At 33.1% G+C, this 14,196-nt stretch overlaps 1 protein-coding gene across 6 annotated transcripts in view; it reads left to right on the forward strand.

The window, feature by feature from the left end:
- Positions 1 to 14,196, forward strand: part of Phf14 (PHD finger protein 14) — a 144,811-nt gene that overhangs the window by 101,377 nt on the left and 29,238 nt on the right. For all 6 annotated transcript variants that reach the window (XR_608005.3, XM_017803602.2, XM_017803603.2 and 3 more), the window contains one exon: positions 5,810 to 5,927. Coding sequence is in view for 5 of the 6 variants with exons in the window: in XM_017803602.2 (XP_017659091.1) it covers positions 5,810 to 5,927 (118 nt within the window). In the remaining variant the exon portion in view is untranslated. The remainder of the gene's footprint in view (positions 1 to 5,809; positions 5,928 to 14,196) is intronic.

Raw genomic sequence — 14,196 nt, forward strand, 5'->3', positions numbered from 1 at the left:
GGACCTGGGTTTGGTTCCAAGCACGTACATGGTAGCTAACAACCTGTAACTCCAGTTCCAGGGGATCTGAAGCCCTCTTCTGACCCCCGCAGGCTTTGCATGGCAGAGTGTACATACCTATGTGTAGACAATACACGCATATACATAAATAAAAATAATAAAATTAAAAACAAAACAGCGTAGACTTCAGTGAGACTTAGTGCTCACTCTAAGGTGCTGTGTAGACCTGCCAGTAAGATTGACTACTGTTCAGGTACATAAGATGTAATGAAATTGTATGCTCATGCTGTGCATTGTAAATAAATTGAGATTGACTCCTAGCCGTTATCTCATCTATTTGATTTACATTGTAAAATCAGGATTTACACTATTGATTAGAGTATAATTAGCTAATTATGAACAGGGAAATACAAAGTTATGTGGAGCTTGAACACAGCAGGTTGTATCGCCGAAAATTTTCAAGGGAATGAGCAGATGGAGATCAGATTATTAAAGAACAAGGCGAGACATGTTTAAGGTATGGAAATGTCTAATTGTCCTCTCATGCTGTGAAGAGGTACTTGACCTTAGTGTGTATTTTTGTATGAATTGCCTTGTTTCATGTTTTATTTTTTCATTTTATTTTTAAAATTGCAAACTGGCTACTGCAGATGCTAAAAACGGAATTGATTCCACCTCTTATGTGGACTTGGATTTGGATATTTTTCCATGTAGTTTTTCAGTTAATATACATTCATGTATAATGAAACTTTTAAATCTAGCTTATAACCCACTCATTCATTGTTGCCTGTCATAGAAATCTCTAGTAGCATTAATAAAATAAATCCAAGTCCTCCACATTGGTCTGATATTTGTGAAATGTAAATTGAAACACAGTTTCTAATTAATTTGTATAGAAAATGCTCATGTATCTGGTTTGCACTAAAATTGTTACGTATTACAAGGAATAAAACATTTATTGATATTATTATACTATTGATAGAATGTAGAGTTTGGGGGCATTTCATATTATTTTAAAAGGTACTTAACTAATTAGTGGGCCTCAATACATATTTCCTTCACTTTTAAGATATTTAAATGATTGGACACTGTCCACTGAAATAAACCATTAATATTGATTTGTGAGCTTGAGTCACTAGTTAGATTTTATTCAGGTTAATGCTAATATTCACAAGTAATTGATGAGAAGGCCAGGCTTGGTGGTGCATGCCTTTAATCTTAGCATTACAGAGGCCGAGGTAGGTGATCTCTGTGAGATCGAGGCTAGCCTAGTCTACATAACAAGTACCAGGCCAGCTGGGACTATAGGGAGACCCTGTCTTACCACCCTTCAAAGTTACATAGTTTCAGAGAGAGTTCTTTATCCAATTTTGTGTAGAGTTGGAGGGGATCTAAGTAATACGTTACATGGAAGTAAAAAATTAGCTATCATTGTCAACATCAATGTGATCATGAAGAATGTACATACCTTTTTAAGTCTAAGGCACAGATTTTGCTTCTTCTGAAGGTCAGTTTATTGTGTAGCTGTAATATAGGAGGTACACTTAGTTGTTTCAGCTTGTATTTAGAAAGTAGGTACCTTAGGATTAGAGAGAAAGCTCAGCTGTTAAAGGCTGTGGCTTACAGCCAAAACATCAAGAGTTTGGTTCTCAGAAAGCACGTATGTCGTGTACTCCCCAAATGAACTTGTATTAATTAGAAGCTACAAAAGCTAAAGAAATCTTTTAGAACTCTGTTAGCTTGCCATTAGGCATAGGAGGTAATAAATCAGTTGTGTATTTTCACTTGTTTGCGTATTGTCAGTAGTCACAAAACACCTGATTGAATGCCTGTTGAGTGGTTCATAGCACAGATGAAGGTAAATCATTTTCTTCCTCTTCTCTGTCTAGGGCGCTATACTTAACATAATGCTAAGTAAGTATTTTAAATACATCTAGAACTGTGCTTATTTAGTCACTGCATCTTTTGTTAAGCCAATGTATAAAAGACCATATAGAGCTTCTCTATCATTTGTATCTGTATCCAACATGAATGAAGTATGTAGGAAATTGTCTTTAATAGGAATATAATTAGGTCTTGTTTTATATTATGAATGGGGTTTTATTTCATTCATTACAATTTAAATTTTAGAATACTCTGTAGTGTAATGTGCACAATATTTATTAGATTCTTTTAAGATATTTCTTTAAACATCAGGCTTATGTTTTACTTATAAACACTATTCCTTCATAGGCTAGTTTTATATTCTTTTTTCATATTTAAGATATTACCTTTATCATAATGTAATATTTGTATAATGTTTTTATTACATAAACATTTGTTTGGTTTAATAAAGTATATTGTGTCATATCACAGTACTTTTGTGGATCATTGACTTCTTTTGCAAACTTCAAAAAACCATTTTATTCACTATTTGATAAATTAATTATGTTGTTACATTGCTGTAATTAAAATGCTTTCAAGTACATTTGAATAGAAATTTAAAGTAAAATTAATCAATAGCTACTCTTTATTATAGCTTTACGGAACAGATGTCTAGATCCTCACATAAGAGTTTTAATTTTTGTGTTTTAAAAATGATCAAATGTTCTACATAGACCAAATTTGTTAATAAGATCTGATAAAGATTTCTCAGTGGTATATGTGCATGCAATGTACAAGTCTGCCATTTTGATCTTTTATGTCTATTTTGAGGGTTTGTACCTTCATCATTGGAATATTAATATAAATTGTGCGAGATCTCATATCTGTAATTAAGGATATTATTGTTACCAGTACCTGAAATTAGGCATTTTTTTTTCAAATTAGCATAATTAATGAGATTTTTCCACTTGGAAAGAACTTTTAAAAAATTCCCTCTATAGAGCATATATTTCTCTAGCAGCAAATCTGTTGAGTTCAGATTAGGCTATATCCTTTTATATTTTTCTTTCTCTCCCTTGTATTTTTTGTGGTTGCTAAGGGTAGAGACTACCACTTTTTGCTGTTTACTCTTGGAGTTGCAGCTTTTACTCACTGGTGAGTAAGGAAGAACCTATCCTCTCATCCCTAATTCTCTGCGATCATGAAAAATGCATTAGAGCTCTACAAGTCAGCTAAGACATTCTGAAAGATATCCTAATATGGCGTCAGTAAGGATTAGGTCATTTCAAAACAATATGTACTTCACATTACCTTCTGAAAGAGCAAGTAAATAAAATCCTTCATTTCCCCTTCTCATTAGTTCTTGAACTAAAAGACAGCTTGATTTTACAAGTTATTGAAACCAGCAGCAGAATGGAGTGGTATCAGGATAACAAAGTTGTTCACAATTTATTAGATGGGCACCCATAGCTGTATAACAGAAATCACTTATGTACATGAAGGTGGTAAATAATAAATTGGGATTCAGTTTTATATTCATTATGGCAGTTGCCCTGAGTTATACACTAGAAATAATAACTTGCAAATTATTCAGTTGTAAAGTAAATGTACATTGATTCAGTTGCATTTTGTTGAGAACTAGGAGTGTATTAATACTATAGCTCTTCATCTGTCAACTAAGATTATTGACAGTTTGAACAATATAGAACATAGCTTTCATATTTGAGATTAAGGAAAAAAGACTATAGTCAACAACCAAAATTGAATCCATGTGCTTAACATAGTAGGAGTTGACATTTTCTTTGCTCTTTTACTGTCAATTTGCATAGTCTTAATAGCTTTGATAGTCTTATTTCTGGAATACAAAAATTACCATTAAGAACATTATGCTTGGACAAATACATTAGAAATATTAGGAGTTGGTAGCTGATAGCTTTCAAGTAAGTAAGGACCCCAGAGACCTGGAAAATAAGAACCTGGGAAATTAAATAGAACAGTACACAAATAATATTTTAACTACAGAACTTTTACACAGAAATGCAGTAGTAGTTGTAATTCACACTGAAGATTCTAGTCTGACCAAGGCAGAGAAATTTGTACTTTATGTATTCCCTTGATGAATTAAGTAATAGTATTCTTTTAAAGATTTCTATCAAAGATTAGTGACATAATATTCTCTGTACTTGAACCAGTATACACTCAGCTAGAAATCTGAAACTTCTTACTAACTCAGAAACAGTTATATTCCAAAGGTTTCCATACATTTATGTTTAATGTAATTGAAGTTTTAGCTACTGAGAAGGTAAATTAGTTGAGAAAGGAAGAGCGTAATAGTGTGTGGGCTTGCTGTTTGTTAACCTTGTTTATCCGTATTTTAATTTGAAATTAGCTGTATAGTATTTTTAATACCAGAAGAAAAGGTATATGAGTGTTTAGAATTCTTTCACTGTATTTTGATTCTTTTATTTTTAATATTGATATAACAAGTAAAGTATTCTTTTTAATTTTATCTATTTCTGTAACTAGAATTGTAGTAAATACACAATTTAAGGTCATTTTTTGAGTCTTGGAGGTCTGAGAAAAGTTCATACACTTATTCATACAGAACAAGTTGTAGAGAAAAAATATTTGTAAACTATGTCAGATAACTTTTAAACTTATTGCTAAGTTACTTAATTTTCTGCAACTCCTGATTCTCAAAAATGGGCCCTTGACAGGGTAGGTTTATATAGCATGATAAGAAATGTTAACTAAATATAGAGATTGAGTTTTCTTTATTGTGATCATGTCTCAAAATTTTCTTTATGTGGTGTTTGTGTTAAAAATGCTCCTTTCTATATTTTTGAGATAATGTTTATTGGATAGTAATTTTGTATTATAATCAAGCTGCCTGTTTCACAAGTGTTTCCCTTGAGTTTTTAGTTATAAATTTATTGACTTCTGAAAATAAGTCAATGAGAGATGAGTAATAAGGAAAATTTGACAGATTGGTTAAGAAAGTTTTTTTTTTAATTTAAAAAAAGCATAAGGAAAATAAGGACTGTAACCCATTCTATAAGATGTATACATCTTTGGTATTTATTGTTAAATTTTGGTTTTGTTATTCCAGTTAATGCAAAATTCTTTTTACAAAACACTGAAATAATACAGATTTTTCTTCATTGTCAGCAGGATGACATTGTCTGAAACGAAGAATAGGTATGATAGTTTTCTTAGATTTTGTACATCATAGGAGGCTAGACACTCTCAAAACATCTGCTAAATTTGAAATATGCTAGGAAGTACTTTGGAACACCAGGTGCACTGAGAGAGCTTGACAAATAATATTGAAAATAGTATTAAATTCTTAAAGTGGTATCTTTTTTTTTTTTTTTTTACATTTAAGCACTCTATTACTCAACATAAAGATTGGATTTGCTGTAGGTTGTGTTAGCATGCTATAAATGTTAGAGTTCATTTGCAGTCTGCTTTGTCTTGGAGGAATAAAGGAATGAAGTATAAATTGTATGTCACTGATTACAGTAGAGTTCTACAGCGTTATGAAGCTGTTAAGTAAAATATTGGAATTTGAAGCCTTGGATTATATGTGTCATATTAGTAAATATTTTTAAACTCTCTAATGAATGAATAATTCTTTTAGTTCAATAATGAATTTGTGGTTGTTAGTTTTTGTACGTATTATATATTCATTCATATTCTCTTAACATTTCATGTTCTTAATATTTTTACTATCAAAATATTCGGGATAAGAGTTGCCTGTCCAATTTCATTATTGTTCCATCTTTCCTCTATTATATTTACTTCAGGTGTAGATTTCCCTTATCATAAATACTAGCTTCATAATCTTGTAAGCAAAGGGTAGAATTGAGCATTAAAATGCAACAGTTTATCTTTGAAATAAATGGTTTTAATATTTAGGTAAATTATGAATCTGTTTACCCTACAGATGTGATGAATGCAGACTCTGCTACCATTTTGGCTGTTTAGATCCTCCTTTGAAAAAGTCTCCTAAACAAACAGGCTATGGATGGATATGTCAGGAGTGTGATTCTTCATCTTCTAAGGTAAGGGGGCAGAAGTCTGGAAGGAAAGGAATTGGTTCAGCTCATCTTGATAACTTTATATATCAAATCAGCTCCCTAACTTTAAAAAGAACTAGAATATAAGTAATGAATATTTCAATTTAATTCATGTTAAGAATATATTCTTATGATTTAATGCCTGTAAATTAAGGAAGAAAACTACTACACTATATGGTATAAATTCCCACTATTGAATATTTAGCTGTTTTGCTGTTCTCTGTATTAGAATAACATTAAATAATGTTGTAGTAGACATAAAGTCACCCTGCAAATTTAACACTTTGAGACATGTCAAGAATGAAAAATATTGTTAGCCAGAGGGCTGAATGACAAAATCCTGTTTTATTTTGGAGATAATTCATCTTAATATAGTAAGGCTTTTTTTTTTTTTTAACAGAGTCTAATTCTTAAAAAAAAAAAAAAACTAGCTTTAACATTATAAATTCTGTGTTTACTTTAGCTAAGGAGAAAGGATGAAATTTAGGTAAGGTTCTTTAATGGTATATACCCTCAAATAAACTCTGGAATTTTTTCTTTGGAATATCAACATTTTACTTTTAAATTGTGGCAGTCTAGTTCAATAATACTGTTTGTTTCTTTAAAGTTTGTGAAAAAATTAGACCCTTGGTGCATTTTTTCATTTAACAGACTTGTTGAGTATATTTGAATGAAGAAATTCTATTCACCTGTGATTTAACCATATTATTCTTCATAAAAAGATAATAAAAATAAATGCCTATTTCATAAATTAAAATTGATATAGAATTACTGTTAGGTTGTAGAATAAAAATATTGTTATGAGTCATTAATGATTGTAGCTTAGCAGAGGCCTTCACAAAGGTTTTTTTTTTTTTTAGCTTAAAAAAATCATTTGGTTATTTACAAAATAGTTTATTTTGCTAATGAATTGTTGTATGCCTAGAAAAGTCATATATTTTCTTCTTTCTCTCCCTCACCAGTATTTTTTCCTCCATCTCTGCTTCTGTCTATTCACCCAAATGCCCAGCATCACTCAGAAGCCTCCACACTCTTATTTGACATGGTGAATCACTTCCTGAGTCTTATAAATCAATTCCTTCCTTCCTATCACCTCACTTCAGTGTCTCCCTGTCTTTCATTCTGTCACAGTTCCCCCTGCTTTAGAAGGTATTTGAATAGGTCTTCCAAGTGTATTTCTCTTTTACCCATTCTCTTCACTAGGGGCCTCCAAATGAAGTGTGATACAGAGTAACCTTCAGCATAATTATATGTAACATTCTGTTTTAATTTCCATGTCTGAGTGTACCTTGAAATGTACATAGTTTAGCTCTGAAGAACAGGTGCATACAATTATGTAGGATATAGGCCTAATTTTTTTTTTACTATTGATGAATTGTACAGTGTATTTATATAATAAAAGTGCTGTACCAGAATCTTTCTGAAAATATAGTCACACACCTGCCTTAAACCTAGCAGTATTTTTTCATACTCCTACATTTCCAAGAACCAACAAAATCAGAAAATTTATATCGCTATATTATCATCTCATCCTCAGGTATCATCCAGCTTTTGCTCTTTGCCTCAGTAATGCTATTTATTACAGATGATGCTGTGTAGAATCAACATTGAATTTTGTTTTCATCTTTATGTAGTACTGGTTCTGGATAGCACCTTGGTTTCCTCCTGACATTCATACTTGACTGATTTTGTAGAACAGTACATTTATTTTGTAGAATACATTTTTCTAATGTTTTCTTGTGGTTAGCTTCATTGTATACAACTTAAATAAGAATATTACTGGTGTAGGGAGTGGGGATATGGCTCAGTGGGTAACATGCATGCTAACAAGCATGAGGACCTGAGTTCAGCTCCCCAGCACTTATATGAAAGATGTGTGAATATTTCTTTAAAGTGCTTTCTCCAAACCATATATATTCACAAACACTACAGAGGATTTAAGTACTTGTCATATACTTTTGCACTTCTTACTAATTCTGTTTTTTGTCCTTAAGTTCTGTAGAGAAACTAGGGTTTATATGAGAGATCATTTCTCACTCCTACAAGAAGAGCTGTCTAAGCATGTAGACTGCCATTGGTTCATTTTATTTTATCTTTCTAGTGTACTACACTTTTGAACAGTAATACCTTGTGGACTCATATGCATAGAAATCTCATCTAAATCTCTTATGTAAGATTTTCTGGAACTACAAATACATTACATACCTAGCAGCAGAGGGACATGACATTTCTTTTCTCTTTTTTTGCCTTTTTGAGACAGGGTGTCCCTCTACTCTTTAACCCCAGCTGCCTGGAACTACTATGTAGACCAGGCTGACCTTAATCTCACAGAGATCTGCCTGCCTCTGCTGGGATTAAAGTTGTGCTCCACCATGCCTGGCACCCTTGTAATAGAGATCTCTGAGTAAGAGAAGTAGGATTTTAAAACATGTTTTATTTTGTACATTTTCTGCATTGAGCAATTAGAATTCTGTAACTGATAGAAAAATCTAAGTGTATTTTCAAGTAAAACTGTTTTTAGCTTTGTACCTCATTGGGTACTCACCAGAACAATCTCCCTAAGGAGTGTCTTGCCACAATACATTAAACAAGCACATTTGATTGTACCTTGTAATATGGGAAATTGAATATCTGAGTTTTATGTATTATGAAGATTTATGTAAAATATAAAATCAAAATGAAGTATACTTAAAAATTCTTTTAAATTTGAAACATAGAACTGACCTATAAAAAAGAACTTCCTAGTATTTTAAGTATTCATTTGACCTCTGGGATTTTATATGACATTAGGTTGAATTTCAAGTTTCTGAATTTAGCATGGTTGAAAGAGAAACCATTTTCAGGTAAAACACCATTTAACTGTCTTAATTTATTACTTTTTTAATATTTATACAACAATGATTAGACGTTTCAGAAATATTCTTCACTGTCTTTAATGAATTTTGATTTACCTTTTTATTAGTAGAGGTATGCAGAAAACCTAGAAGAAAGATCTTTGTACTGTTTCATACATTAGAATCCTATTTACCAAATCTGTTTTGGTAGGTCGATTAGCTAAAAGTCTGAATATGAAATCTGTAATGTGGTTCTTTTCAGTGATGGCTGTAGTTTTTTGACTTAAAATTTCCTTTTTATTGGTGAGTAGGATTATACACACAAACTCCCTGTTGATCGGGTTTGTTGAAGCTAAGCATGTTGGTAGTTTCTGTAGCATTTTTCCAGGGAAAGTTGTTTGTATGTTTTTAATCTTTTAGTTTTTCATTGAATGCTGTACCTTGGGGCTAGTAATAATGATTTGCTGTTAATATTCCAAAATTATAGCCAATACTAAGCTTTACCAAAAACAAAATGAAACAAAAACCAGAAGAATACCAGCATGGTAGTTCAAAGTAATGTAAAGACAGTCTGGTTTACAAAGCACTACTTGCTATAATTGAAAACAAACAATAAGAAAAGCAGATACTATATTACAGTTTAAACTGGACGTTGATGTCCTGAGCTCATCAGTTAATTGCCTATACCAAGAAGTTACATACTTGATTATCCTAGAGCTATTTTGTGAAACCTATCCCTATTTAATATTTTTGTTGTTGAGTAACAATTTTCAGTAGAGCAGATTATTTATTCCTATTCTTTTGTAACAGAATTGGAATCTGTGGCACTCTTGATTAGTTCTGTAATACAAGGTGTCTTTCATGAGAAACCATATTGTACATGTTAAACATAAACGTCAGTACTTCAGAGCCAGGTATCCCTCATTCCTGAAAATGTAGATTCTTCCAGGTAAAATTTGTTGATGTTTATGACATAACCTATTTTCATATATTTCTTATGATAGTCTCAAAGGAAGCAAAACACTTAAAATCTTTAAAAATAGATAATTGCTTTGTTTTTAAAAATATTTTATTATTTTTATTTTATATTTTATGTTTATGAGTGTATTGCCTGCATGTAGGTAAGTGCACCCATGTCATGCAGTGCCCTCAGAGGATAGAAGAGACTGTCAGATCCCCTAGAACTGGAGTTACGGACAGTTGTTAGCTGCCATGTGGGGTGCTGGGATTCGAACCTGGGTCTTCTGCAAGAACAGCCAGTGTTCTTAACTGCTGAGCCATCTCTCCAGCCCCAATAATTGCTTTCTAAATATTCCAAAATAATTTGCAGTATTAAAATACTAAATCACTCTTCAAGCTTCACTTAGTATAAACTTGAAAAACTCAACCATTTTTTAAGTTTGGTGGCATGTGGCTTGATGCATTTACATAGCATGCTGTGGGATGCCACATGTGACAAGTAACTAAACCATAATTGAGATGATTAATCAAAGTACAGTAGGGAACCATACCTAGAAATGCCTTTCAGAAGTCATCAGTGTTTTACTGTCCTTTAGTTTAAAATAGTACTTTATGGTGTTATTTGTATTACTTTAGAGAAAAAAATGTCATGTAAATATTAAATATGAGAGTTAAACTGAAGAATATTTTATGGCTTTCAAGATTTAATAACCTTTTAAGAAGTCATTAAGAATTTATTAACCTGATATTTGAATGCTAAAACTGGTTTGTATGGTAAACCAGTGTATCAGGTCATAATGCTATAGAATTGAGAAGGAACAGGAGATATTCTATTTAATTTTTAAATTTTAAAAATGTATTTATTTTTATCTTTTTGAGACAGGGTCTCCCTGTAGCCCTAGCTGACCTGGAACTTGCTTTTTAGACCAGGCTGGCCTTGAACTCAAAAAGATCCACGTGCCTCTGCCTCCCAAATGTCATGATTAAAGGCATGCACCACCACACTCGGCAAAGCATTCTATTTATGTTTGTTCTTCCAGCATTTATAAATAGTGTAAGAGACATGTTGACTGTGAAGAGGTAATTGATCTTGGTTGAAATGGATTAGCCTATTCTGAACTATGAAAGTGATACCTGACTAGTAGGAAACAAATACTGGCTTTAAAAACTAGAGTAAACCCTAAATAGGACATCCATTTCATACCCTTTCCTAACAACCTCAAGGATCTTCATGGAAGAGAGGACAGAAAGATTGTAAGAGCCACAGTTGGTGGATGAATGCATGGAAATAGTACTTTCCAGACAGTAGGGCAGTTGCACATATGAACTCACAGCAACTATGACAGCATACTCAAGACCTGTGCAAGCTCTATGCAGGCAGAATCCTACCATGGAGTGGGGAGGTGGGGAGGAAGTCCCACCTCCTTGCTCAGGAGCTTAAGATGTAAGATAGCTACTGGGAGGAGAGTCACTTTTCTTTAAAAGGTGTGGCCCCTGGTGGGTTGAACGAGCTTCAAGACTGGTTTCACACAGAATATTTGGGCAGCAAAATTGGACTCAATGAGGGGGGCGGAAAAGACAAATTTGAGTGGTAAGGGAGATGGGGTGGATCTGAGAGGAGTTGGGGCAGGGTATATGATCAAAATGTATTGTGTGAAACTCTCAAAGAATTTAATAAAAGTTAAAAGAAACAGTAAGGTTTTTGACTTTCTAGATGAAGATACAGGTGATTTATTTCTTTTAGTTTATTAAATGTGTAGTTTAATTATATCACTGTATAGACTTATCTGTGATAGATGTTTCTTTCTAACCTGTTGTTCCTTAAGTACTTAGCATTCTTCATATAAAATAACTTTTTTCTTTATTTTTTATTAATTTTTAGTGTACAGAATTGTAGATTTAATTATGACATTTTCTTACACATGAAAGTTCATTTCTTTAAGGTAAATCTTCAAGTCTAAGCTAAGAAAGTTGAGTGAACTCTGATAGTTAATAGGATTAGATTTCCAAATCAAACATATTTAAATATTCTAATGCTGATTTTCTGATAAAATCTTTATTAAGGCTGATAAGGTTGGTTGGCTGCTGTACACCCAGTGTATGGGTACTGTGCTATGACATTACTTATATCTTAATGTATTCATTTTTGACAATTATGAAATTATGATGTGTATCACTAAGCAATTTACATTTTAAGTGATAATTGTTTCCATAATAATGCACCATTAAGCATAGTCAGAGGTGGTCTACAATAGAAAAGTAACTTAAATTATAAGAAAAATCAAAGTATGCACCATGGTGTACAAGAAAGAGCTTTATGAGTTTAGAAAGAAAATAGACTGGCCTCATAAATTGTTAAGATATGAGCCCAGTCTATTTTCTTTCTAAACTTGTGACAGTTAACAAGTTGCTGCAGCTGAGTGAACTTCATGCCGCTCATTTGTGAAAGGTTGAACAACACCTGGAGAAATAAAAGTGCTCAGTACACTCCAAGCATCTTAACTGCAGAGAGTTCAAGATTAGTGATCTTCTATATGAGAAATGTTTTTAAAAAGCAATGTGAAAAGGCAATTTTTTCCTTCCTTATTCTTTTTTTCTACTTATGTACCAAGTAAATATCTTTCCTGTTTCTTTCAGAATTTTACTATAAATAGACTGATGTCATATATAACTTTTCATGAACAAAAACACCTGTTTTAATTTCTGGCTAGAGTTAAGAGGTAATGAAAGCTATATTTATAATTAGTACATTTTAAAACAAGGAAATTGATGGCTCTCCAAACTTCTAAAATTACATACTGTCCTGTCATGCATTATTTCTAAATTTGTTGTATATTATTTACAGGGTTGACACTTTTTATATTGATAATAATTCATATTTCATATTAAATATAGAATTATGGTCATAAATTATCAGAAGCTCAGTTGACAGTGCATTTACTTCACCAAAGGTCATGCATCAGTGTATTTATTTTAAAGTAGAAGACACCATATTTAGAAGCTAAAATTTGCTTTCATATTTAAACACTGACAGCTAGGTTTTAATAGGAATAGTAGAAAAAGATCTAAGTGATATGGACATAGAGGAAACATGTTTTACTGGAGACATACTTTAGTAACAGTGAAGAAATATACAAGACATTTACTACAGATAATGAATGGATATTAATTTGTTGAAATTTTGACTTGAAACTGAAGTGTGACTATAAAATACATTAAATTGAAAAATGACAACCAGTTGGGCCTGGAGAGATGGTTCAGCTGTTAAGAGCACTGACTACTCTTGCTGAGGACCCGGGTTCGAGTCCCCACACCCACATGGTGGCTAACAAATGTCTGTAACTCCCTTCAGGGGATCGGAGGCCCTCTTCTGACCTCTGTGGGCACCGCATGACATGGGTGCACCTACCTACATGCAAGCATTGCACTTGTGTACATAAAATGAAAATAATAAATAGAATGTTAAACATTAACCAGGTAAAGATAGGTACTAGATAATTTATGAGGGCCAATGAGATGGCTCTATAGGTAAAGTCATTTGTTGCACATGCGTGACAACCCAAGTTTGAACCCTAGAGTCCACATAAAAATCCAGATGCTTTTGTCGTGGGTTTGTAATCCCAACACTCCTACAGTGAGATGAGAGGCAGCTAAGGAAAACTCACCTGGAAGCTGCAGGGCCAGCTAGCCTGGAGCATACATTACAGCAGAAACGTCAAGAGAACCCTGCAAGGGGGAAGGAGAGAACCAGCTCCACACTCACACTTTGGCATGAGGGCATGAATGCATGCACACAACGTAATACTGAATAAAAAATAAAAAGTTGTAAAGTTAGCTAATAAGTGCAGGTTGTAAGGTACGTGTCAGGTTTGGTGTGTGTGATTTTGAGACTGTCTTGCTATAGCACTGACGGGCCTGACACTCGTTGCGTAAACCAGGCTGGCCTCGTAGTGACGGGCTTGACACTCGTTGCTTTGCGTAGACCAGGCCGGCCTCGCACTTGAGGGGCATGACAGTCATTGCGTAGACCAGGCTGGCCTCGCACTGACGGGCCTGACAGTCGTTGCGTAGACTAGGCTGGCCTTGCACTTGCAGCACTTGCAGCAGTCTTCTTGACTTTGCCCCTCTCTGCTGACTGCGGGACTGTGCCACTGTGCCCAGCGTGAAGATACATGTGGTCTGTATCTTCAGACCCAACCATCGCACTTGGAGAACAGGCATGTATCAGCATACATTTTCATATTGAATATAGATTAAATACTTTAAAATATGGAAATAAGGAAAATTCTGGTCTATAAGATTGCTTGAGAGATATGGTTATATGTATTTGTGGTATCAGCTTTTTTTATTTTATTTTTTATATATTTTTATATATTTTTTATTTTTATCGTGTATTTATTAGAGAATTTCATACAATGTATTTTGATCATAGACTCCTTCCCCCATCCACCCTCACCTGA

The sequence above is a fragment of the Nannospalax galili genome, unplaced genomic scaffold (genome assembly GCF_000622305.1).
Source record: "Nannospalax galili isolate Female #2095 unplaced genomic scaffold, S.galili_v1.0 scaffold787, whole genome shotgun sequence".
Lineage (NCBI taxonomy): Eukaryota > Metazoa > Chordata > Mammalia > Rodentia > Spalacidae > Nannospalax > Nannospalax galili.